General features: G+C 49.9%; 9 protein-coding genes across 9 annotated transcripts; 6 read left to right on the top strand and 3 right to left on the bottom strand.

The window, feature by feature from the left end:
* Positions 1-1,958: 1,958 nt before the first annotated feature.
* On the top strand, positions 1,959-3,386 carry AKAW2_51114A (putative sterol carrier protein; the record flags this gene model as incomplete). Its single annotated transcript, XM_041691007.1, has 2 exons — positions 1,959-2,452; positions 2,504-3,386. The coding sequence occupies 2 exons, from the start codon at positions 1,959-1,961 to the stop codon at positions 3,384-3,386; spliced, it is 1,377 nt and encodes a 458-aa protein (XP_041544535.1).
* Positions 3,387-4,507: 1,121 nt separating this feature from the next.
* AKAW2_51112S (uncharacterized protein) lies at positions 4,508-6,007 on the bottom strand (the record flags this gene model as incomplete). The annotated part of the gene is made up of 1 exon (XM_041691006.1): positions 4,508-6,007. One exon carries the CDS (start codon positions 6,005-6,007, stop codon positions 4,508-4,510), a length of 1,500 nt encoding a protein of 499 aa, XP_041544534.1.
* Positions 6,008-6,213: 206 nt separating this feature from the next.
* On the top strand, positions 6,214-6,444 carry AKAW2_51113A (uncharacterized protein; the record flags this gene model as incomplete). The annotated part of the gene is made up of 1 exon (XM_041691005.1): positions 6,214-6,444. One exon carries the CDS (start codon positions 6,214-6,216, stop codon positions 6,442-6,444), a length of 231 nt encoding a protein of 76 aa, XP_041544533.1.
* Positions 6,445-6,978: 534 nt separating this feature from the next.
* On the top strand, positions 6,979-8,022 carry AKAW2_51111A (uncharacterized protein; the record flags this gene model as incomplete). Its single annotated transcript, XM_041691004.1, has 1 exon — positions 6,979-8,022. The coding sequence occupies one exon, from the start codon at positions 6,979-6,981 to the stop codon at positions 8,020-8,022; it is 1,044 nt and encodes a 347-aa protein (XP_041544532.1).
* A 1,147-nt stretch (positions 8,023-9,169) lies between these two features.
* On the top strand, positions 9,170-9,712 carry AKAW2_51110A (uncharacterized protein; the record flags this gene model as incomplete). Its single annotated transcript, XM_041691003.1, has 2 exons — positions 9,170-9,313; positions 9,374-9,712. 2 exons carry the CDS (start codon positions 9,170-9,172, stop codon positions 9,710-9,712), a joined length of 483 nt encoding a protein of 160 aa, XP_041544531.1.
* A 7,025-nt stretch (positions 9,713-16,737) lies between these two features.
* On the bottom strand, positions 16,738-17,423 carry AKAW2_51109S (uncharacterized protein; the record flags this gene model as incomplete). Its single annotated transcript, XM_041691002.1, has 4 exons — positions 16,738-16,844; positions 16,898-17,009; positions 17,061-17,267; positions 17,322-17,423. The coding sequence occupies 4 exons, from the start codon at positions 17,421-17,423 to the stop codon at positions 16,738-16,740; spliced, it is 528 nt and encodes a 175-aa protein (XP_041544530.1).
* A 229-nt stretch (positions 17,424-17,652) lies between these two features.
* On the top strand, positions 17,653-19,180 carry AKAW2_51108A (RNA-binding protein; the record flags this gene model as incomplete). The annotated part of the gene is made up of 3 exons (XM_041691000.1): positions 17,653-17,686; positions 17,757-18,390; positions 18,448-19,180. The coding sequence occupies 3 exons, from the start codon at positions 17,653-17,655 to the stop codon at positions 19,178-19,180; spliced, it is 1,401 nt and encodes a 466-aa protein (XP_041544529.1).
* Positions 19,181-20,428: 1,248 nt separating this feature from the next.
* On the bottom strand, positions 20,429-21,225 carry GET1 (guided entry of tail-anchored proteins factor 1; the record flags this gene model as incomplete). The annotated part of the gene is made up of 3 exons (XM_041690999.1): positions 20,429-20,745; positions 20,851-21,037; positions 21,139-21,225. 3 exons carry the CDS (start codon positions 21,223-21,225, stop codon positions 20,429-20,431), a joined length of 591 nt encoding a protein of 196 aa, XP_041544528.1.
* Positions 21,226-21,678: 453 nt separating this feature from the next.
* AKAW2_51106A (uncharacterized protein) lies at positions 21,679-22,794 on the top strand (the record flags this gene model as incomplete). The annotated part of the gene is made up of 1 exon (XM_041690998.1): positions 21,679-22,794. One exon carries the CDS (start codon positions 21,679-21,681, stop codon positions 22,792-22,794), a length of 1,116 nt encoding a protein of 371 aa, XP_041544527.1.
* Positions 22,795-23,049: the final 255 nt, after the last annotated feature.

The raw sequence follows: 23,049 nt of genomic DNA, 5'->3' as shown, positions 1-23,049 counted from the left end.
TGACGTCGTTGTGAAAGCATCCAAGTGCAACAAACCGAGTATTTTATGATACGTTTAGTACGACTCGACCACCAGAGAGGACTTGACGGATGTCTCTGCCAGAGGGCAAGCGCGCCTATTACTCGCAGCCGATCAAACTGTTCTCCTCTACGAGACATGGTACAATGTACATTCCCAAACCCATTTGCGCAACCTCAGCTCTGATGTGTGACTTTTTCCGTATTGGTTCTTTTGTTGCCGAGAATCCACCCTCGAACCTCGAACTGTGAAGCTAAACCCAAAGAGGGAGGCGTGGCAAGGGAGCTTGCGTCGGACTAAGCCAGTCCGGCGGTTGGAGGTACCCGCTCTGCCTGACGAGCCACTCATCAGGCGGATGCTCACGGATTAACGCTCTCCCTCATGGCCACGCTTGCTGCATAGTCCGCAGTCATTGGCTCCTCCCCGGCGGACGGGCAGATGGACGAAGGAGGGCGGGATGCGTCTGGAACTGGATATGGCTGTGGAAGCCAGGTACATCTCTCTGCTCGCCTCCAATCATGGCATTCCGCAGCTCTCCTCTACAGCATTGAGTGTCGGTCCACCTAGACCGGTGCATGCATGTCTTGGTTGACACTACTAGAAGTACTTGGTAACATCAATGCTACGAGTGGTCAGAGTCTTCTGACGGTCCTGACTGGTATACTACTAGTACTGCGCAGTTACAAATAGCAAGCGATTTCACATGCAAAGCGGGCGGGATAAGTCATTTTCCAATGATGGACGTATCCCTTCCTGCGCGTGGCATCTCCTGTTGCTCTTGACCCAATTCTGTAAATCACTTTAAGGCAGGAAACCAAGCTCCAACAACATGTGGCCAGAAGACAGTGGCATACCGCGGTACGAGCGAATAACGTTCCCCAGTCATCTCTGGACAAGTTAAGGGCGACGGTGGACAACCATGGTCTCTCGTGCCAGTGCCACCCATCCTGAGAATGGTGTCGTAATACGGCCAAGTTCGATTGTTCTCGAGCGATTTATTGTGCCAGCACTATTGGCTTAGCGGAAATAAACCTCGTCCTGCTGATGTGTTCCAGCGTTGAGTGGACTAACCATGGGTACATTGTTGGTCAGAACTCATTGTTGATCCACGGGAGGCCATCCCCGGGATGGATGGATATGCATGGATCAGGATTCGGTCGATCTCAGCATCGCTCAATACCCCACATATGGCAGTAGCTACCGTACTGTCCATACACTGTAGTACACAGTATCCTTTTCGTGGTGCATCAGCAGATAGTTCATGGGCACCGAGTTGTCAGGGATGATGTGTGGATGCCCAGTGCATGTCGGGTTGTCAGTATATACTTTGATGTTGTGCCATGATGGAGTCCACCCATAGAGGACTGCCCATCAACAGCACTACTTCCTCCCCTGTCAATGAGAGGAATGCTTACAGAATAATGCTCACTGGCACTCGGAACTGCAGAATTCATTCATTCAGTTCATCCTAGCCTTTGACATCCTCGGGACAGACTTGTTGGGGACTTTGAGACCGCCCGGCTTCACATGGGATGAACATGAAGTGATGATGTGCATCTGCCGATGTCCACATCTTTTACCCAAAGCTTGGATAGTACTAAGATAAACATCAGGGCTACCTGAAGAGATTATCGACCAAAACTATCGACTTGATTGCATAAGAGCACAATGCAGTGGTTGTGCATGAACAACTGGGGTCAGCTTATCCTCGGGACCTCGGTCGGCACGGTTCCCCGCAGGGGATCTCTCCGCATCCAACGGTCCTCAGTTTATCTCCGCTGCTATCCCCATGTGCTTCAGGGGTTTATTTTAACGTTGCACCCGTATTCTAATTCTATACTCACATACTAAATATCCATTGACAAGATTCCTGCAAGCTTGCAGCTTCTCTTACGACCAACTAACGAAATATCACGAACTATTACGAGACTCCATCCACCATGGGAAAGAAGCCATCTGGTCCCGCCTACGTCCTTGGCGTGGGAATGACCAAGTTCATCAAACCACGCGGCAAGGTCGATTACCATGAGCTTGGTTTTGAAGCTGGTGTCAAAGCCATGCTGGATGCGCATATCAACTACGACGACGTCGAGCAAGGTGTCGCCTGCTACGTCTACGGTGACAGCACTTGCGGCCAGCGCGTGTTCTATCAGTTCGGTCTGACCCAGATCCCCATTTACAATGTCAACAACAACTGCTCCACTGGATCCACCGGCCTGGCCATGGCTCGCACCATGGTCTCGCATGGAGCTGCTGATTGTGTCTTGGTTGTCGGTTTCGAGAAGATGAGCCCTGGAAGTCTGCAGTCAGTCTATAATGACCGCGCCAATCCTACTGGACTGTTCGGTACCATGATGGCAGAAACTAGGGGAATCACCAATGCTCCTGGTGCTGCACAAATGTTTGGCAATGCTGGACGTGAATATATGGAGAAGTAAGTTGCTTACGTCGTTTGTTCACATGTACGAGTACTAACAAGGACTAGATACGGCGCTAAGACAGAGGACTTTGCCGAGATTGCTCGTATCAACCACGAGCACTCGAAGCGCAACCCATACTCTCAGTTCCAGGACGAATACACACTCGAGCAGATTCTTAAGGCGCCCAAGATCCACGAACCTCTCACTAAGCTGCAGTGTTGCCCGACGTCGGATGGAGCTGCCGCCGCCGTCATTGTTTCCCAAGCATTCCTCGATGCACGCCCGCATCTCAAGGATCAGGCCATCCTCATCGCGGGCCAGCAGCTCGCTTCGGACAACAGCTCGCTCTACAACCGCAGCTCCATTGACTTGATGGGCTTCGGTATGTCCCGCGGGGCATGCCGCGCCGCGACTGCAGAAGCTGGCGTCAACGTGAAGGACATCAAGGTCTGCGAGCTGCACGACTGCTTCTCCGCCAACGAGATGATCACCATCGACGCCCTAGAGCTTTCCGATCCCGGAAAGGCTCACGAAATGGTTCGAAAGGGAGACATCACCTACGGAGGCAAGATGGTCATCAATCCATCGGGCGGTCTCATCTCCAAGGGTCACCCATTGGGCGCCACGGGTCTGGCGCAATGTGCAGAGCTGGTCTGGCATTTGCGCGGCTGGGCCAACAACCGCCTGGTCAATGGAACTGATGCCGCACTCCAGCACAACCTGGGCTTGGGCGGTGCCGTTGTCGTAACGGTGTACAAGCGCGCAGATGGCAAGGTTGCTACACCGGTGCCATCCGACGTCGTTGCTAAGATTTCCGGGCTTGGCTATAACCCGGCCGTGGAGGCCAAGGGCTTCACGGCGGAACAGGCCAAGTCCGTGCAGAGCAAGAACCACAGCGACACATGGGCATTGGGCGATACGCAGGAGAGGGTTCTCGCACGTTTCTAAGAGATATAGCTAGCTCTGAGATGATAGTAATGGCAGATTGTATATCCCATTCATGCACATAACATATAATGCAGTGCCCAGTACCACAGCTTGTTGTAGCATCCCAAGTATACTACCCCGATTGTACAACCTCCCAAAAACAACCATCCAAGTCCAATACAACCAGAACATCCCAGCTAAGCAAAAAACACCCACAAAGTCACACACACACACACACACACACCTCCCCCTCCATCCAAAACCCTCCAACCCAACCCGCCGCAATAATACTACTAATTGATAAACCCGATGGCTGGGGGGTGGGGTGGGGCCTACAGCACCAGCTTACTAAGCACCTCACTCCACCGCCCGAGATAAAATAAATTTTCGCGAAATCTCCTTTTCTTCTTTTTTTCTCCTCTTCAAGGTCTCCAACATACCCTTGTTGATGGATAAACTCTCCATTCCACTAGCAAATTTTAGCTTTGAGACCGAGACTGATTATTTTATGCTCGTTCTAATCCCATTGCCTGACAACTGTTCACGGGGTCGTTTGGGTTCGCTTTGAGCATACACCATTTTACTATTACCATTATTATTATTATCGTTGATTGGATATGATTGGCGAAGGAAGAAAATGAGCTTCCCTAGCTAGTGATGTTCTTTCATTGTTGCTCAAAGTTTTGAAATGTTGAACTAACTACAGGTTTTTATATCATCATAACATGGAAGATAATGGCTGAGGAATGGAAGGAAGGAAGGAAGGAAGGAAGGAAGGAAGGAGTCGGCACATTCGAAGCCTTGTCCGTCGTATCCCCATGATTCGTCGAGGTCAAAATCGTGCCAAGAGTGATCGGATTATTTGGACTTATATATGTCCTTAAATCTCTCCCTCGTGTTGCGACCGCCTGTTTCTTGTATGGGGTGGTACGTGTCAAAGTAGGGAGGTACATACTATCCTTTCGATTTGGATTGGTTATGCGTAGTGACAATTTAGATCAGTTGAAAAGATATCAAGAGCAAAATTCACGCCTTACAATCTCCTTTTTGTTCAAAGTAATTCAGTTCACATTCTGCTATAACTTAAAGAACATAAGAAAATATGATTGCATATATGCGAGCATACGTGGGAAACATCGTCATCATCCTCCAACTGACCGACAGCTTGTGCAGCGACAATGTTTACAAGAAAGGCACTCGCTGGCTTCTGCATCTGCATTCCGTGATTCTCCACACCGACAACATACCCACCAAAGAAGTTTCCAAGATTGGGATTCCGTTGCTGCGTCTTTGCCAGAAGACGTTTTCTCCGAAGTGCTGGGTTCTGGTGCCTCGAACCCGACCCAATCGGGAGCATCTTGGAACCGTCCTTGTACATTCCCATAGGCGCGACCATCACAATTGTATGCGTAGGCCACACGAATCTCTTCTGCATTGTCCGCCCGCCGATGCCAACGCAATGCAAGAAGTGCCAGTTTCTCTAGATGTTTGGCCACGTGACTCTCCCAGCTTGTGTCGGAAGTTGTGCTCAGCGTGCATAAGGGACACTCTGTTGGCCAGTCTATTGGCCACTCTGGTAGACGACGCTCTCGTGGGTACTCCGGTCGACACTCTGGTTGATAGCCTAGGAGCCCATTAGCCAACTCCTTGAGATGAAGTTGGCAGTGTGCGGACCATTCTTGCCGGGATTCATACAGACGAAAAGGCGATGGGCAGCATGGGAAGACACAGACATATGGCATGATGTCGTCGAGGACGTGCTGGGCCCAAGAATGTTCACTGCAATCAACCCGGACCATGAAGAAGCAATAAGGGCATTCATACCTTTCCCCCACTATCTGACAGGGGAAAAGAACCATTGCTTCATCACCTTCTTGTTCAAGAAGTGCTGCACGCGAGCAATTGGAGTCCTTCAATTCCTCCAGCTCCCCAAGCTGTAACATGTCCCGGTTGACAAAATTTGGTGTGTCAGACTCGCCTTCCTCGAGCTTGTCCAGTCCTATAGCGAGGTTCGAATGGCATTCTCTCCTATACTGCAGCATTTTCCGGCGCAGTGATATCGCTGTTGCAAGCCGATCGACGATCCGAAGATCTGCTCGAGAGTAATTCTCGAGAACAAGGTGTCTCTCGGAATACTCAAATGGCAGCTCGCCAGACTCCTTGATCCCTAGAACAAAATGGTTTCTGGCAGGTTGACGGATTGCTGGTGCAATACGGAAGAGACAGTCCACTATATTATGCACAGAGTGATAAATTGATTGGAGTTCTGTCTGGGACTCCGCCTGGGACTCTGTCTGGAGCTTTGTCTGGATTTTTTCGTTCATATCAGAATCCGGAAGCTTCCCATCAGCCGAACCAGGATTTGCTATCTCCAGCAATTTTTCACAGCTCCTTTGAAGCTGTTCAAGAAGGTTGGAGATCTGGTCCTTGAGGTGAGATGAGTCGCGCAGTCTGTAGTCCAGCGACAATGAACTGCGTTCATCGGCACCAACATCTACAGCCCACACTCGCAACCGCCCTATTTCATCTTCCCAGAGAGACACGGGGACCTGATCATGGAACAGCCCAAGCTGTACGACTGAGATCCAGTGCCCCAACTGTAGGATGATAGCGAAAACAGTAGATGAGATAGCCTGAGCCATTCTTGATGCTATGGCGACAAATTGCCTGTCCTGAGTTGAGGGAGGCCACAGTGAAGATTGTTGCAAGCGCCAGCCTGACGTGAGCAGTTCATGTATTACAGAGAGCGGGGTATGAGGGTCATTTGTTGCACTCGTTCATGTCCCAGCCTCGCCTGCTATACAGACTGTCTCTTCCTCATTGCTGTTCATAAGTCCGGCACTCCAAAATGGCTACTGGCCTCGAAGCAGCGGGTGTCGTTCTAGCCCTTCTGCCACTGCTGGTACACCAGATCGGCAGCTATGTCGAAGGGCTCCAGATGTTAAATCGCCTAAAATGGGAGGTTTACCGGAGCTGGATGGAACGCAACTACACCGCATTAGACAATGAGAGGGCAATCTTGCTCAATACACTGCTGATCGCTGTGGACGGAATCACTTACTGTGGATTTGGCGATTAGACTAGCGATTCCCCTTCCGAATTCTGGGAAAGCCCGGAGGTACGGGACTAGCTGAGGTGGAAGCTTGGAGACACTAATTATAACCATTTCACGAGAACATTGGAAGTACTATTAAGATTGCTAAATACGCTATCCGAGGAGTTGGGCTTAAGTGTTGACAGAACTGGCAGATTTGTGAGTGGAACAAGCATCTTCATAAGGTTTCCAAGCCGCTGACCAAGTTCACGTGCCTGCCAGGTAACCAACATTACCTCCCCCAAAAAAATCAAAAAACACCTGAAGAAAATCCGCGATCTCTCCCTACATACCGTTTACGCAGGCCTGATCGAACAGATCGTGTATTTCCGCCGCCATCTAGAGACCTTCGTGGCGCAATGCAACCAGATTCGGGAGATAAATGCAAGAAGGGCCGTATCCCCAAAAACGTTACGGCAACACCAAATAGACCGTCAATTAGCAAGCAGCCTGCATAATGCGATCATTAACGGGAATTATTGGCCATGTCTTTGCAAGCCTCAGCACAGACTTTACTTTATGTTTGACTTCTCGAACTCCCCATGGACATGTGACCCGTCAAAGCTACCGGACCTTGAATCTCAGACGATTAGATTGAAGATGGAGGTCCTGACTTTGGAGAACCCTAATCGCTGGCACGAAGTCGAGGCTAAACCAGATAATCATAGTCCCCCGCAGGAACTGTGTCGTGATAGCCATACTACGTCAAGCCAGCAAGGGCTATCAACTAATGAAAACATACCCAACATCAGCTTCCCCCAAGGAGTTTCAGGTACCGAACAAGGAACCGTCATTGGAGCCCAAGACCTGCCGGCCGCAGTTCAGATCACCAATATGTGCGTTTCACTGTCAGCCGTCGGTATCAACGAGAGCAATGAGATGCTTCTCGGGTACGTGACAGACACAATGCACAGACATAATATTTACCATCTGCGAAGCAATGCAGAGAGCGTACGGAACATACATTCAAAATCTCTTGAAGAGCTATTTGCAATACTGTCCTCCTCGCCTTCTGATGTTACTGCTCAAGAAAGCTTCACCTTTCAAGATCGTTTAAAAATCGCGGTAGATCTTGCATGTGCAGTTCTCCACTTTCACGGGAGCTGGCTCAAAAGAGAGTGGAGAGCTCGAGACATCATGGTTTTCAAAGATCCACGCGTCTCAAAACATGAACCCGCATCCAAACCCGCACCCAAACCCGTACCCGTACCCTATGTTGAGTGGGACCTGAATAATGAGCCCAGTCAGGTACAGGTGGGAACACCTTTTATTCATTTGGGGTTCGTACTGGTGGAGCTGTCTCAGTGTCAGACCCTGGAGGCGTTAAAGACAGGGGAAGATCATGATGAAGTGCAGATTGTGGCTAATCGCAATACGGCACTCCGCCTTCTACCATTTGTGGAGGCGAAAAGCGGGCAAAGCTATCGTCAGGTGACAGAACAATGCTTGAATTGGCAGAATTGTACACTTGACAACGATAATGTCTCCAAGGCAGTTCGGTCAATCATTGCGCCTCTGGTGGGATACTGGAGGATTCTCGAAGGGACAGAACATCCACACTGAGGGAGGTACAGAAGTGAACAAACACTTGAATTTCTTTGGTGAGTATATATATCCCACTCGACATTGCCACTGCACCATACCAGTCGCTAATAGTATAAGCTTTTTTCGTGTTCTCTGAAGTAGTGAAATAATGCTCTACCAAATTGCACAATTTGTTGTTAAGAATTGATTGACCACCTTAGGCATCAGCCAGCTAACAATGGAAGATCTGATCAGTAAGGAAGTATGCAAAATAACTTTGGGTTAATATTTGTAGTTCGGCTCTTAGTCTAAAACTGTTTCGAACCTCCTGGCAACAACAAGTACGCGACTGTTGCACAACCTCACCTTGATCATTCCACGATGACTTCTTCGCCACAAGGAGAACGCCCTTCATCGAATGCGATCCATCCCAGGCTGAATTAACTCCCATCATCGAGCAAATAACCCTCCTGTCATCGTGAAACAGACGCGTTAGTCTCGCAGCTGCTGTCAAGCATGTATCCTGGATGCACACGCGGCTCTCCTGCAGAACGGTTAGGAGGAGTAAACCATGCCGCGCAATAAACCAAGGATATCAGACAATTGTGTAAGACTCTGTCCCCCGGAATGTGCCCTTCTTAGTGCCGGTTTGCCGATCCACGTACCCATCAAGCTTTCTCCCTCCACCCTCCTACATGAGGATGCGCCGCCCTGAGCACCCCTTGCGTCCATCAAGGTACACAACGGGATAAACCAGCCATACATACATCACCATCGACCAAGCCCTTGGATTCCCCAAATATGAGCCACGCGGATCATCTATGTTTTGAGTCCATCGCGAGTGGCTCGCGGTCCCTTCGTTCTCCCTCCCAACCAGGGGAATGTCAGACAACCCACTGTTGAAACCTGGGAGCCAAGGACAAATATAAAAATGCCCACGAGGTCAGCTCCGTAGCACACCAGGCGAGCATTCGGATTCATTTCTGCAGTGGTCTGGTCGTTTGTCTCATACTTATCCTTCCTCTTCTACTACTACTCTACTTCTATTTGCAATCTTGATCAATTACACTTGGCTATAGATCGATCTACATTCATCTATCACGTCTATCCACACTCTTTATTTATTTTATCTCACTTCAATTCTCGATCTCTTCTCCTTTCCACATACCCACACATCATCATCACAATGGCCCGTCTCAGCCTTTCCATCTTCGTCCTCTGCCTTTTCCTGGCCCTCATGGTCTCGGCCATGCCCGTCAAGCGCGAGAACTCCAGCGGTAACGAGCTGGACGGCACTCTCGCCGAACAGGTCGCAGAACAATCTCTCGAGGTAATTCATCCCCTTCTCTACTCAACACCTTATCCTGATTCTGACGTAACAATCCTATAGTCCGCCAGCGAAATGCTCGACCAAATAACCGGCAAGGACGACGACGACAAGAAGAAGCCCGCCCCCAGCGGCACCACCGACAGCAAGCCCTCTCCCTCTGGCACCAAGCACGCAACCGAGTCCCAGACTGCCCCTAAGACCGAGGAGAAGGTGGCAAACACTGAGCCCTCCGCTACCACCCCTACCTCTACCGAGGAGACCCCCTCAACCTCTAGCTCTGCCCCCTCGACCGCGTCCTCCCACGTCGTGAATGACAACCCGCTCTCGAAGATCCCTCTTGTGGGTGACTTGTTGAGCGGTGGTGGGTCTGGCTCTCTTACTGGAGGACTGTTGGGTTAAGTCATCCAACCTTCCCAATATGGAATGAGGAGTAGTGTGTTGTCGTTGTCGCTTTCATGTATGTTTCTTTTCTATATGCATGCATGTGGGATGGCAGTTTGATATTTGGACGGAAAGAAAAGGAAGAAAAGGGATCTTTGGGACGGACTTGACTGCGTTGAGTTCGTCTTAAGTTTTATTATTTGAAAACAATAGTAATGGCTTAGTGTAGCTAGCTAGATGCATTGAATGGAATCCAAATCATCAAACTAAATTAGGACAATTCAGTGTAGGGGATATGCGTTCAGCTAGCTCGTAGTGGATCAAGCACGTGGTTTTGAGGAGGGACTCATGGCCATTGCTCAGGACGGTGTAGGCTCCATACATATCTGCTTTATTTGGGTCTCGGAGTAACACTAGACGTGAGAATTTAAGTACAGCAGAGAGGGCAATTAGGAAGACGTTGCGCAGGGTACACTCAGAACAAGAATGGATGGACGTCACGAGGTGATCCATCCGAGCAACAGACTGTTAAAGACGTAGTAGTCTGCTAGTTATCCAGCAGAACGAGATGCAGGGTATCCATCGTAGAGGTAGATCACAGAAGAAGGGAGCTCTTGATCAGAAGATGGAAACAAGGATGTTGGCGTGTTTGTATATGTCCATGGATAACACAATAAATAGTGGCGAGCAACAATACCCGGGACAGCACTTCGTTCATCTCCGCGCCATTTCGTTCAGCCCCAAACCACAGACGGTGCCAGAGAGATGCAGTAGAAGTCATCCGTCCCAAGTGGCGCTAGCTGATTTCATTAGACGGTACACACCCGCAGGACTTAGTAGTGTCTCTTGTATGAGTACGCGAACTGGTCAACCTGGCGCGTTGATACGCCCCAGACATTTCGCATACCCTCAGTAGCCGTCACTCCCAATAACCATCTATCGGGGTCTCTTTCGTCTCACTTGATGTTGCTCCTTTTCCAACGATCTCTTTGTAACGAATTGAATACATTGGTTTCGACATCCCATCACACCCAGGCATGTGAGGAGGTTCATCTGGTTGAGAGACGCATGCGAGATAAGAGAGAACACTCATATGTGACTTGGCAAGGGAATTTTGTCGGGCCGTGGCTTCGGACTCGGTTCGAGACTGTACTGTGTGCAAAGCGGTGTATTGTGCAAGCTATAAACCTGTCTATGAGACTAACCGACTGGAAGCTGCAGTGGTGCAAGCGATGTGGTCGTGAAGGGGACGACAGATGTCAAAGCAAAGAGGGTGTCCTCGGGAAGATCCAGTAACACACCAGCAGTGAGGGTTTCTCAATCTGCAAGCCGAGGACTCAGAGACGGATACACACACTGGATAAGACCCAGACCCTCCAGATGTGTGGTAGGGCGAGAACATATAATCCAGCCGGACAATGGCGCGTGAGGAACTCGGCTTAGCCGACATAGAGTCACCGGAGGAGGCCCATGAAAACGTCGTGCTCGCTCTTAACAACGTCGTGCCGAGACCGCAGACCAGATACCAGTTGTACGTGCCGTAGTGGTTGTATCCACCTTGTGAGTTCCTCCATGCGCGCGGCTAAGCGCAATGGGTGTCATGTCATCATCCATTTCCGTTCAATCTACCACATGGCAGAATATTGAGAGTATTGGTTAAGAGAAAGAGCCAGAAACATGGAACACGACTCTAGCAAGGGCGGTCTAACTCCCTATATCCGATGATAGCACGCAAGATCAGCTTGCGATTTGGTGTCAACCTTGCTAAGGAGACCCGGCTTTGCTTGCAAAGCATAGACTAGGATGGCGGAGTCCGAGATGACATCCCACTTTGGTGACATGTAGTACGAGCAACCAGGACATTCTTCCATCTTCGAGAGAGTTTGCGTGCGGAAGTGTCTGTGGATTGGAACAATACGATGCGTTTTGCCCTTCTGCTCATGCGATAGGGATTGGCCATGGTCACCACCGAAGGCTCGTTGGAGGAGGCAGACTTCTTGAATATCCCAGTTTGATCCTAGACATACTGCTCATGAACGTTTCAAAACGACCTGGTAAGAACTATCTCGCTCCGTCACGATAGATGCCCATTACAAGTGTGGGCTTTGGCGTTGACCGGCCGTACAGGAGCGAAGTAGCGGAGTTGGGGGAAAGAAGAGCGCTATGAGGTCTCGTAACAGGGGAGGTGGTGGGTACGAAAGCGATTAATCTAGCAATTTGATAATGCTTTGCTTATGTTGATAGGGTCATCTCAAGCTCCGTCCCCAATTGTTATGCGCGACCCATGGTAACTGACACAAGATTTCTAATTCTTGGTCTGGAGACGGAAAAGACGTATGAAAGCCGAGCTGTCAGGAAGCTGGTGTTCGATGATTTTTGCATCTGTGCGAATTGCCACGGATCGATTATCCCTCATGGTGCTTGAGCACGCGTGGAGGCTCCCCAATTCTATGCTCCCTGAGAAGGGAGAGCAGCCTGATATATGAGAGATGGTGACCTTGGATCCTGATTGCCTTGTGCGGTGGCCTGTATTTCGCGGACACGAACCCAACAGTATATGGAAGACAGAAGATGGATTTCCGTTGGCAGTCAAGACATTTGCAAACTAATTCCTCAACCGTCTTATTGAGCACTGGAAGTTGTTTCCATTAGTCATTGACTTGCGGCTTCCGAGTAGAGTATACCTTTCTTCATGACCGGTCTGGTCCTCTCTTAGAACTTGTTCAGCCAGTTTCTGTCGCTGTAAATCACTGGTAAGTCGGAGGAAAACCAGGTAATGACTGGAATATCGGGCTCATTGCCCAAAGTATGTTGTGATCATATGCACGCAGACTCGCGCCGCGCACATCACGTTCAACCTCAGTCCACAAGAGGCGCAGGTGGCCTTGTTCGTGGTATATACCCCCTATCCAGCGGTATGTGACGCTCTGTTCATAATGGCGTTCATCGTGATACGTAAAGGTGATATCCTTTGTATGTGACCGAGTCCTACTACCAGACGCATGACATCCTTGTCGAACCGTCTTTCATAGCTAATAGATCGGTTCGGTATGTAAATGTGAAGAGTCAGCGTACCACTTTAGCGCTGTAGACGTTGTCCCGATGCTCGGTTCCGGAGCTCGTATTATGACCTATATCGTTGTACCTCAAACTAGGTTTCCACTAGTGCAGAGGCGGACGTCTTGACTGACAAGCCTTTGATTATATTGTGTCATGAAATCAATGATCTGACGGAACATACCGCATTGTAAATCACTGATGGAGGTTTAAGGGGCTGACAGATAGGTGAATCCTAGCATTGCCATTGACACAGGCTTCCGCATTGACTGTATTTCTCTTCCCCAGACAAGGCTGTATTGTCTCTTGTGTTAAAGGCTTTCCCCCAAGTCATAGGCGGAGACAGCGCTGGGATGACAATGGGAGATCTTTAGTTATCCATGTGGAGAGGCGACTGCGCGAAACCGACCCGAATCCGCGCTGACTACCCATGAGATAGCTGTCAGCTCCTCATCAGAGTCATTCATATATCAGGATTATATGGGTGTGTCGGACCGGAAGGTTGGAGAGGCGTGAGAGCACAATGCGATAATCTGACAATGATGGTATCATATTTTGCTAGCGATTATCCCGATCATCCGTCCTTGTTCAAGGCTGTGTTCAACCCAAACACTGCATACACCGGTGGAAGGCATACGGGAGGCGAGCGCGATTATGGTCGCTTGTTTTGGGCCCACTCTGTCTGTTGCCAATGGCGAACTTTGCATGAGGGCTGACAAGAGGAGTAGCCTAATTCCAGTGAACATGCTGAATAGGTCCTCCGCCTAGCGAGACAAAAACCTTTGAAATGTGATCATCGTCATAAAGAAATGCACTAGCTTTGGTGCCAGTGTCGATGCAGAGATACTTTAGTGTAAACGCATCAGAGATGGAACCTGTCCGAGGCGAATTTCCAGAGCGTGCTTAATTCATCCCACAAGTCGGCAACCTCATCGTAAGTTGACCGGCGACGGTGATAGGAGAAAGGATCTTAGGTCCCGACTGTTTTAGTGCCCTCATGAATAGCTATCATCTATGAGTTTCATAACGATAATCGCGTCGGAACAAGACAGCAGAAGCTATTCATTCCATAAGAGCACCTACCTTGTTCTCGACACCAGACCGGTCTGATACAGCACTCCCAAGGTTATGGCCATCCAGATGATAAGCAAGGTCGAAGTACAGAAAGTTTGAAGCCTCGGGCTTTTCCAAATACATTGCATCCTAGCCGGTGAGCATTTATCTGTAGAGGTTGTACGCTTCATAACAGGCGATGTCCACTATGTTCGACTGGTATATAACCAGGGTAGAGTATACCGAAGAAGAGGGGTCGAAGCCGGATATGTCCCCACCGACGTCTTTCGTATTCATTTTGTCTAGCGAAGACGCCATGCAAAGGCCAAGGTAGCGACATGCCCGAAAGATGATGGAGGGGGTTGTTTCTGGGCTTGTTATGACCAATGAGTGGATCTGGAACGCCTTCGCAGGCGCAGGATTTGGTTTTCGATTCCTTGCATGTGCTGTGCGATGCAGGATCTTTGTAGCTTTGGCTCTTTTGAACGCAAGATGAGTCCCTTGATTGCGAAGTCTGTTGGAGGGGTTTTGGGTTTTTGCCACTTAATATCAAGGTATTTTGTAAGACTGATTTCGACATGGTTGATGTGATATCGTAGGCTCGGGAGCAGTCACGAAGACTGACCACGAGTCATCCGGTTCTTGTTTGCTCACGGTTCCTGCTGAGACACGGGTACAGACGTTCTGTGATGGACTATTAATCTTTCTTTCGACGGGCTGGAGGCGGATGGCTTCGAACATCTCCGTGGCTGCGGATACGGCAACGCCTAAGGCTATCTCCAGATAGCGTTGTGTAGATTTCGAAGTGTATGGCCACTAAGCGCTTTATCAATAGCTTCTCATGAGACCAACCATTGAGACGACGATTTCGCCGTTATATAAAAGCTGTAAGAGACAGGTGCGCGCAGCACGGCTTTCCAGCTAGTAGCGAAGCCTTGGGTTCGTGGGATTTTCGGATGTTCGTTTTACTAATTTGTACACAAAGGGCCTCGCACTCGTAGCCATTGGGACCAATGGTATGAAACCCGGAACCGCAGGACCAAAATGCGATCTGCGACGAGACAGTAAATTCCTGAGAGGAAGCGTCGTGCCGTAAGTGAGCTTTGATGGATTTATAGATCTCTTGTTCAAGCGAAGGGATCGAGAACATATGGTCCTGACACCAATTCGATGCTGCTTTGGTAGGGTATATACCGTTGTTGAGCGGACATGACCAGAATCAATGGAAGCGGCTGGATCATAGATCAGAAAGCTTATGCGAACGATAATGAGGAGAGTTGAACCATGAACTCTTCGTGCTATATATGCGATGTTTGATGATTTGGCTAAGTGAAGTCAAAGTTGATCGGGCTGGACATATCGGCGGCGCATCGAGGAGGCCTCGGGAACTCCACTTGTAAGTCAAGCTGCGCTAATGAAAAGCAAAGTCACAAGTGAAAGAATAGATGCGGGTTGCAGCATGCCGTATTAGTGTGATGCTGGTGTATAGAAGGGGGACATCCACGACAACATGAGATTCTCGGAATAATAGGATGACAACACAAGTTTTAGGGTCCAACCAGAATAGTATCGGGATCGTGGACAAGCATGTTTCTCCCTTGCTCTTATCGTTGCCACAGTATGTCAGAAAAATTGGACAAGACTGTTGTTGCGAAGTTGTTGCACGCACTATAGGCTGATAGATCAGGTGACATGAGTGAGGCAATAGGTTGCTTCAGGGACATGAACTGGATAAATTAAGAAAGTACCCAGAGATTCAGTGCTTCCATCTCCATACACCGATGACCTGGTAAACGTCTTGCCCAATTGTGTTCAGCGAGAGGGGCCGATTCGATGGTGTATTTGCAGCAGGAAATGAACCGTTGTCGGCAAGACGACATTTGGTGACCCCCTGGTCAATTCCCACCTACCCTGAGAAAGGTTCTCGAGAGGATCATCTGGGTCTTCTCTTCATTCGCTCTCAATCAACACGTAGCGCAGGCTGCCATATATACTTGATGGCCTCTGAGGATGGGATTGGCATATATCAAGTTGTCCGCTCCGCCAGATTCCTCACACAATTTCGAATACAATCTTCACCTCATTCAGACATAGATGGAGCCTATAGGAAGGTCAATAGTTTTGTATGTAAAAACCATTATGTGTCATGTTCTCACCTCTTTAGTAGGTTATATATATGCTTCCAGCATCGTGGGGGATACCAGGCTTCACCGGGCGACAGCATCCGAGAATTCCTTTCATGGACAAAGTAGGGGAACATGAAGTTTTCTACAGAGCCCACAATATACGGTCGAAAGATTGGTGCTCCAACTCCTCAGTCCTGAAGTGGGAACATCATGTTACATTAAAGGTCTCTTCTATCTCCTTGAGTGTGCGCTTAGTAGAGAAGATGGGGCGTATGAATGACAGCTCAAAATGTCCGCGAGGGGGTTGATATATATATACTAGAGAGAGAGAAAAATCCTGGAGATCAAGGAACAAACAAGATGGGCGGAAGGATGGGGATATATAGCTCTCGAAAGTGCAATTCTAGTAAACAGGAGGCAAATAGACATGAGAATGATATTCAGAATCTAGACCGCACGAAGTCAAAGGGGCCAGGGTGAGGCCGCCTGTAAGGCCACCGCGCATTATTCCATGTACGCAGCGTTGTTCCACAGTCTTCATGTAGGATTCCAAAGTCGCAACCGGTGATTGTGGCCCAACGGCAAGCCCGCCTACTCAGGTAACATGCCAACTAGGTGCATGCACATCTACAGCCGCCTGGAGGGAGATTCTCATCTAATCCTGGCCTGTACCCAGACGGGATGTTGTTTGCGCCTGCGGCCGTCCTGGGGATTTAGCTTTCCGCGCTCATACTTCAAGGCAACCTACCAGGATTGCGAACAACGCAGATAGATGCTTGTCACTTCGTTACTATACTTTCAGCTGGGTTATGAGCTCTTGTTCTGGTTCGCTCGCTGTTGACCCTCATATAGACCAGTGTAGTATCCAGCATAGTACCAGGCCATCATGAGGTTTTTGAGTCCCTCGTCTTGCACTTAGAAAGAGTTAGCTTTCTTCACAGCAAACAAGGGTTAGAGCGCATCTTACCTTGGGATAGGGTGGCATGAGGCATAGGAGGTGCTCCTACGGAACTGGGCCCAGCCGTTTGATCGGTGACATGGGCACCCTGTCCAGAAGGCTGTTCCGGTCCTTCCGTAGCCTGAAATGAAGTCAGTCCAGTAGATTCAGCCCAACAAACGGAGCAACTCACTTGCGACGGTTTGGCCTGTGGCACCTGTTGAGGTTCTGCTGCAGTTGTTGCATTGGCAGCAGCGTCGGCGTCGACGTCAGCATCCATGCGGTCGGCCGATTCGTCCAACGGCTGCTCATCTTGCTCCATCTCAGCTTTCTCAGCAGCCTCTGCTTCTCTCAGGACATCTTCAACATTCTCCCCCTTCGCATGGATGCTGTGGTAGAGCTGTTGTTGTTCTGGTCAGCGAGCGGATCACGTGCACGGGGAGGAAGCCCATACTTTGTATTCCTCGACAGCCTCATCCCAGCTCTGGACGAGGGCCGAATCATCCCAGATCTCTTCCTGAGTGAGGGGTTTATTCGCCTTGGCCGATTTTCCCATGACCCCGGTAAATGCGCGCAAACAAACGGGCGTGTGAGATGGTTGGGTTGCGGAGAAACAAGAGCTTAGAGTTGGAGTCGCGGCGAGGCCCCGTCGGCCGGGCTGGATTGCATTCACCGCTTGGCGCCCGAAAAATTGCGAGCAGAAAAAAAGTTTCCCGCACCTTTGCGATCCTCCGATTGTAGTCCCCCAGGAACCGCCTGCAATTATCCCCAAAAATCACAGCAGGATGGCCCCCGACAAGAAGGACAAGAAGCGCAAGGGTATGTATTGTTACACCGTTTGAGAGATTTTCATTTTCACCCCGTTGGTGCGCCTACTAACGCTGCTCAGCTGCCGCTGCCACTGCCGCCGATTCGCCCGCAAAGAAGACCAAGAAGGTCGAGGCCAAGCCTGCCGAATCCCCCAAGGACGCCCCCAAGCCTATCCTCAAGAAGGCCAACCAAAAAGAGGCGGCTACAAAGACCGGTGGCGCTTCGAAGACCAAGGCCAATGGCCAGCCCGCCAGACAGATCAAGCCTCGCAAGCGCGCAGCCGATTTCCTGAGCGACAACGAGAACAGTGAGTCTGAGGCCGAAGTTGCTGAGTCCAAGGTTGCGAAGGAGGAGAAGCCTACCACCAAGAAGTCGAAGAAGGAAGACGGATCAGCTGCTCCCGCGACAAAATCCAAGCCCGCCAAAGCCAACACCAAGGCCAAGAAGGCAGAGCCTGTCGTTGAAGAATCTGAGGAAGACGAGTCCGCCGCCTCGGAGGCTAGCCAGAGTGAGGATGAGGAGGATGACCGCACAGCTGCCCTCATCCGGGGTTTCGAGAGCAGTGGTGACGAGGATGAGTCTGGCGATGAGGGCTTCAACCCCGACCAGCCGGTGCCTCAGATTCCCGACTCGAAGAAGGCCAAGCGCAAGATCTTGAAGAAGCAGAAGGAGAATGCCGGTCACGTTGAGGAGCCTGGAACGGTTTACGTTGGGTAAGTTGACCCATCAGGAAGTTTGCTTGTGACTACTATTAACACGCTATGCTACAGACGCATTCCCCACGGTTTCTACGAGCACCAGATGCGCGCCTACTTCAGCCAGTTCGGTGAAATCACTCGCCTGCGTCTTTCCCGTAACCGTATCACCGGTCGCTCCAAGCACTATGCTTTCATCGAGTTCGCCCATACCTCTGTCGCTAAGATTGTTGCTGCCACCATGGACAACTACCTCATGTACGGTCACATCCTGAAGTGCAAATACGTGTCTCCCGAACAGCTCCACCCGGAGGTCTGGAAGGGCGCCAACAGACGGTTCAAGCGCACCCCCTGGAACCGCATCGAGAAGAAGCGTCTTGACAAGGGCAAGACGAGAGAGCAGTGGACGGAGCGCATCGGGAGGGAGCAGAAGAGACGTCTCGCTAAGGCTGAGAAGCTCAAGGCTATTATGGGCTACGACCTCGACATCCCGCAACTGAAGAGCGTGGATGAGGTTCCTGTCCAAGAGGCCAAGGCCATCGAGGCCTCTGAGCCCGCTGCTGAAGAACCCGCCAAGGCCATTGAGGCTGCCCCGGTTGAGGAACCCGAGGCCGAGAAGCCCGCTGAAGATACCCCTAAGAAGACCAACAAGAAGACTAAGAAGGCTGCCCAGTCCCCTGCTGCGCAGGAGACTCCCAAGTCGGCAGAGAAGTCTACCCCGAAGAAGACCACCGAAGAAACTGCTTCCCCGGCCGCCCAGAAGGCCAAGAAGGTCCAGAAGAAGACCAAGGCCAAGTCTAAGGCTTGAGGGGATTGGGGGGTTTATATACTACTTTTGTATTTCTTATGGCATTAAACAAGAATTACCCGGAGTTCAATCGATTGTACATGAAAAAATAGGGACATCATTTTCGCTTCAACAAGCCAATTTTGATTCATATTTCTGTCCAGTAAAACGTATACCCCAAAACTCTCACATAACCACCGCGTAAATTCTCAGCATGCCTCAGGCACTACTACCCGCAACACCATAGAAAACCCAAGTCACATGACACCCACCACGACCCACAGCTCCACTCCCTGACTAATCGGCTATAAAAAAAAACCCACGCACCGAATCCAAATTTCCTCTCTTTTCCCTTTCTTCTCCCAACTCCTCGCTCAAAGAATCGCATTCAAAGCTCACACACAGAGAGCAGTCTTCACGACTCTCTTTTCCCCCCTCAGCTTTGGGAGAAAGTCCCCGGACATCCTGACTGTTTAAACGTCCTCTTGTAGGGCCCAGTCAGGCAATGCGGAAACGCGCCGCCATAGAAGCAATTCGATAGCGGCTTATACGCCCTATTCTCCTCCTAGTGTTTGTCTCTGTACCCGAACACTTGCTGCCACCTTCTGGTGTGGCTTGTGGGTAACAATGGTTGGTGCAGGACAGTGCTGGAGAGGGGGGTTTTATTTGGGTTGCCTTTCGTCGTGTTTGGATAGTCATGCGATTGCCCTTCCTATATCTTTCTTGGAACCGACCTCTTACGTCTGAAATATGTTGGGGAGCGTTAGTCCAGGAAATATTTAGGGGGTAACTCAATGGGGCTCATTCTTGAGGCGAGGAGTTCAATTTCTTTTCCCTTTTTTCTACGAGTCTGTAGCTTATGGAAAGCGGTGATTGTGGGCCCTTGGTGATTCGGTTCATCTTTTGGCTTTCGTCGCAGATGCTCTGTCGAAGGAGCCGGACTCTACTACTACTACTCCTACTTTCCATTATCCATTCTTGATGATGTTTTGATTTTTGTTCGTGTGATGATATACCAATCATAGAGTCAAGCCCTGAAACCCCTTACTACGGTATGGGGTCGTTGACGATAAACGATTGTTTTTTTATCTGATGAACAAACACATTTCATATTCATTATTGATACCCCCTCATCGCATCATTATATTATAAGTCGAAAAAAATATGAATCAATTATCTTCCAAAAGAACCATCTTATTTTTACACATTCAACTCCACGTAGCTCAAAACATCCATGCATCCATTAGCATAGCATACATACACATAACTTCATTGTGTCTTCTTCGCAGCAGGCGCAGCAGCAGTAGTAGCCCTCTGCAACAAAACAGCCGTCACCACCTCCGCCATAGTCGTAATCGCCGTCGCACAAACATTACTCCAAATCTGGATGCTCACCGACCCCATCGGCGCACGGGGAAACGATAGCACCCACGCCACGTAGTAAGGAAGCCAGCCCTCCGGCAGATGGAAGACAGGCGTTTTCGAGTACCAAAACTGCAGGAAGAACTTGAGACCAGATGTACCGAACCAGCGAACGATTTTGACGCCCCAGTCGAAAGAGGTTTTCTGCGAACTGAGTTGTTTGTCTGTTGAATCCGCCATTGTTAGCTCTCTCTCTCTTGAACCAGCCAATTCCCCAACCCCAAAACCAATATATGTAGACCGCAACTGTGATCGGAACTCAAACGTACTTATCGCCTCATATTCCTCCATAGTCTTATCATGCTTGCGTCGGAGTTTCGCCCATTTCGCAAACTCATCCTGTGAGCTGGTGTTGTTCATGTCCCGCTTCAGCTGGACAACCTCGCGCTTGAGTCGGTTTTGTTCCCTGAACTTCTTCGACGTGGAGGTCGGAACCTTTAGGTAGAGGAGCCATAGCTAGAAAGTATACATTAGCTTTACTTCAACTCTAAAGAGAATAGCTCAAGGTATGACAGCTAAACGGCCCGCCACCCAGCAAGCTCCCAGACATAACATACCAGATTATCAATCGTGCTAGCGCCAATGGTATTAACCAAATAAATGGCGACATGGACGAAGAAAACCGACCACAAAAGCGACAGCATGATGGGCTAGACGTCGGCTGCGATCAATTGATGGAGGGGAGGAGGGAGGGAGGGAGGGAGGGAGGGAGGGAAAGAGAACAAGGAATAGATCGAATTGGTTCCAGGAGATGTGGGCGGAAAAGAAACCACGAAGCCCGACCGACTTGCGCGGAGAGTGGTGCGTGCGACCTGCCTCGGACAAGCAAGTTTCCTGAAGGAAGCTCGAGGAAGTTTTAACAATGAGCAAGCAGACAAAGAGAGAGAGAAAGGCTGAGGCTGAAAGAGAATTGACATCCATGAATGGAGTGAGAAACAGCAAATGACGTTGTCACGTTGTTTCCCGCCCGTCGGCCGCGGCGCGGCAACTTTCATTTCCCCCCGTCGGGAGCTCTAAACCATGTCCCTTTCTAACATTAACATAACGTCCGCTATTACTACGATTCGTACGCCATGCTGCAAGGCGGGTGATTCTCAATGTCTACTCCTCCGGACGGAAATGCTGCCTACAATGAACTCGCTCGAATACTCTCCGCTAGACGCAAAGATAACAACGTCCTAGAGATCGAGATACTCCCGCCTGGTCTTGGTCCACTGCTACAGGATGGGCACTCGGTCGGAATTACGAAGAAATACCTGGTCCAGGCTTTCGTAACGGCTAGAAGAATATTCTTCGATGCATCAAGCGAGCCGTTCTATTTTTCCGATGCCGGTGGTCATGAAGACGAGCGCAGAGCTCCGCAAAACGAATCCCTGCTACAGAAACGAAGAGACGACCTGCTAAATGCCAGCGAAATCATCCTCCTCTTCGATTGCGAACACCTGACGGCATGCAGCTGGCGCAAACGACGTCTGGTTGCCTTGCGCCAGCGCGCTGGCTCTGCGGACGCCGGATATACTTGTCGGGAGATGCTCACTCATGAATTGGACACGGAGATGTCTCTATTGACCACCTACATTTGCTCTCCACTGCATCGTCATACGAAATCTCCGACATTGTATAACCACCGGCTATGGGTATTGAGGCAGATGCTTTCTGACAGCAGCGGAAGGTTGATAAGGCGAGAAGATGACAGGGAGATCGTGTCGAACCAAAAGGTGCTGAAGAAGGAACTATCCGTTGTTCTCAGATCCGGAGAGCTACACCCAAAGAATTACTACGGATTCACTTATATAAGACAGCTTCTCGACATTTTGTCGGGCGGTGATGAGGATCAAGGCGCTTCAGCGCGTCTAGCTGCCTCAATCATACCAGAAGTGCTGGACTGGTGTATCGCACATCCCAGTGACATTTCCGGCTGGATGTTCACTTTGCTCCTACTGGACCGGGCCGGTGATGAAAAGACCAGAACAGACAGTATTGACAGGGTGTTGCGTTTCGCATTGGACGTGGGTTGGGAAGGCGAGAGCATATGGACGTTCGTGAATTTGGCGACAATGACGACAGGCGTAGGAGCCCCAGCAAAAGCCCAATGCAAGACGTCGAATGCATTGGCAAACCTGCCTTTGTCTGAGGTTGGGGCTGCAGACGGGTGGAAGGCCTGCTTGGAAAGAGCAAGGGCTGCCTGGGTTGCTGGTCAGCAGGGGGGGTAGCCATATAGGTGACGGCAGCCCGAGCTTGAGATAGGGTAGACACTATGTATTATATTTCACAAAGTAAAGGTTTGTTGCACCATATGCGCCATCTTTATGCAAACTTAAACGCTGCTTGATAAAACGCCTCGCTAAATGCCATTGTCTTGTCACATGTATCTGCAACGTACACCCGGTTGATAAAGCCAGCCAAGTCAGATTGCAGGTCCTAAGATCCGTCCCAGTGTCAACCATATCCAGTCCGGGAGCCCAGAG

Source organism: Aspergillus luchuensis, chromosome 5, assembly GCF_016861625.1.
Source record: "Aspergillus luchuensis IFO 4308 DNA, chromosome 5, nearly complete sequence".
NCBI lineage: Eukaryota > Fungi > Ascomycota > Eurotiomycetes > Eurotiales > Aspergillaceae > Aspergillus > Aspergillus luchuensis.
This window is presented reverse-complemented; position numbering and strand designations above follow the sequence as displayed.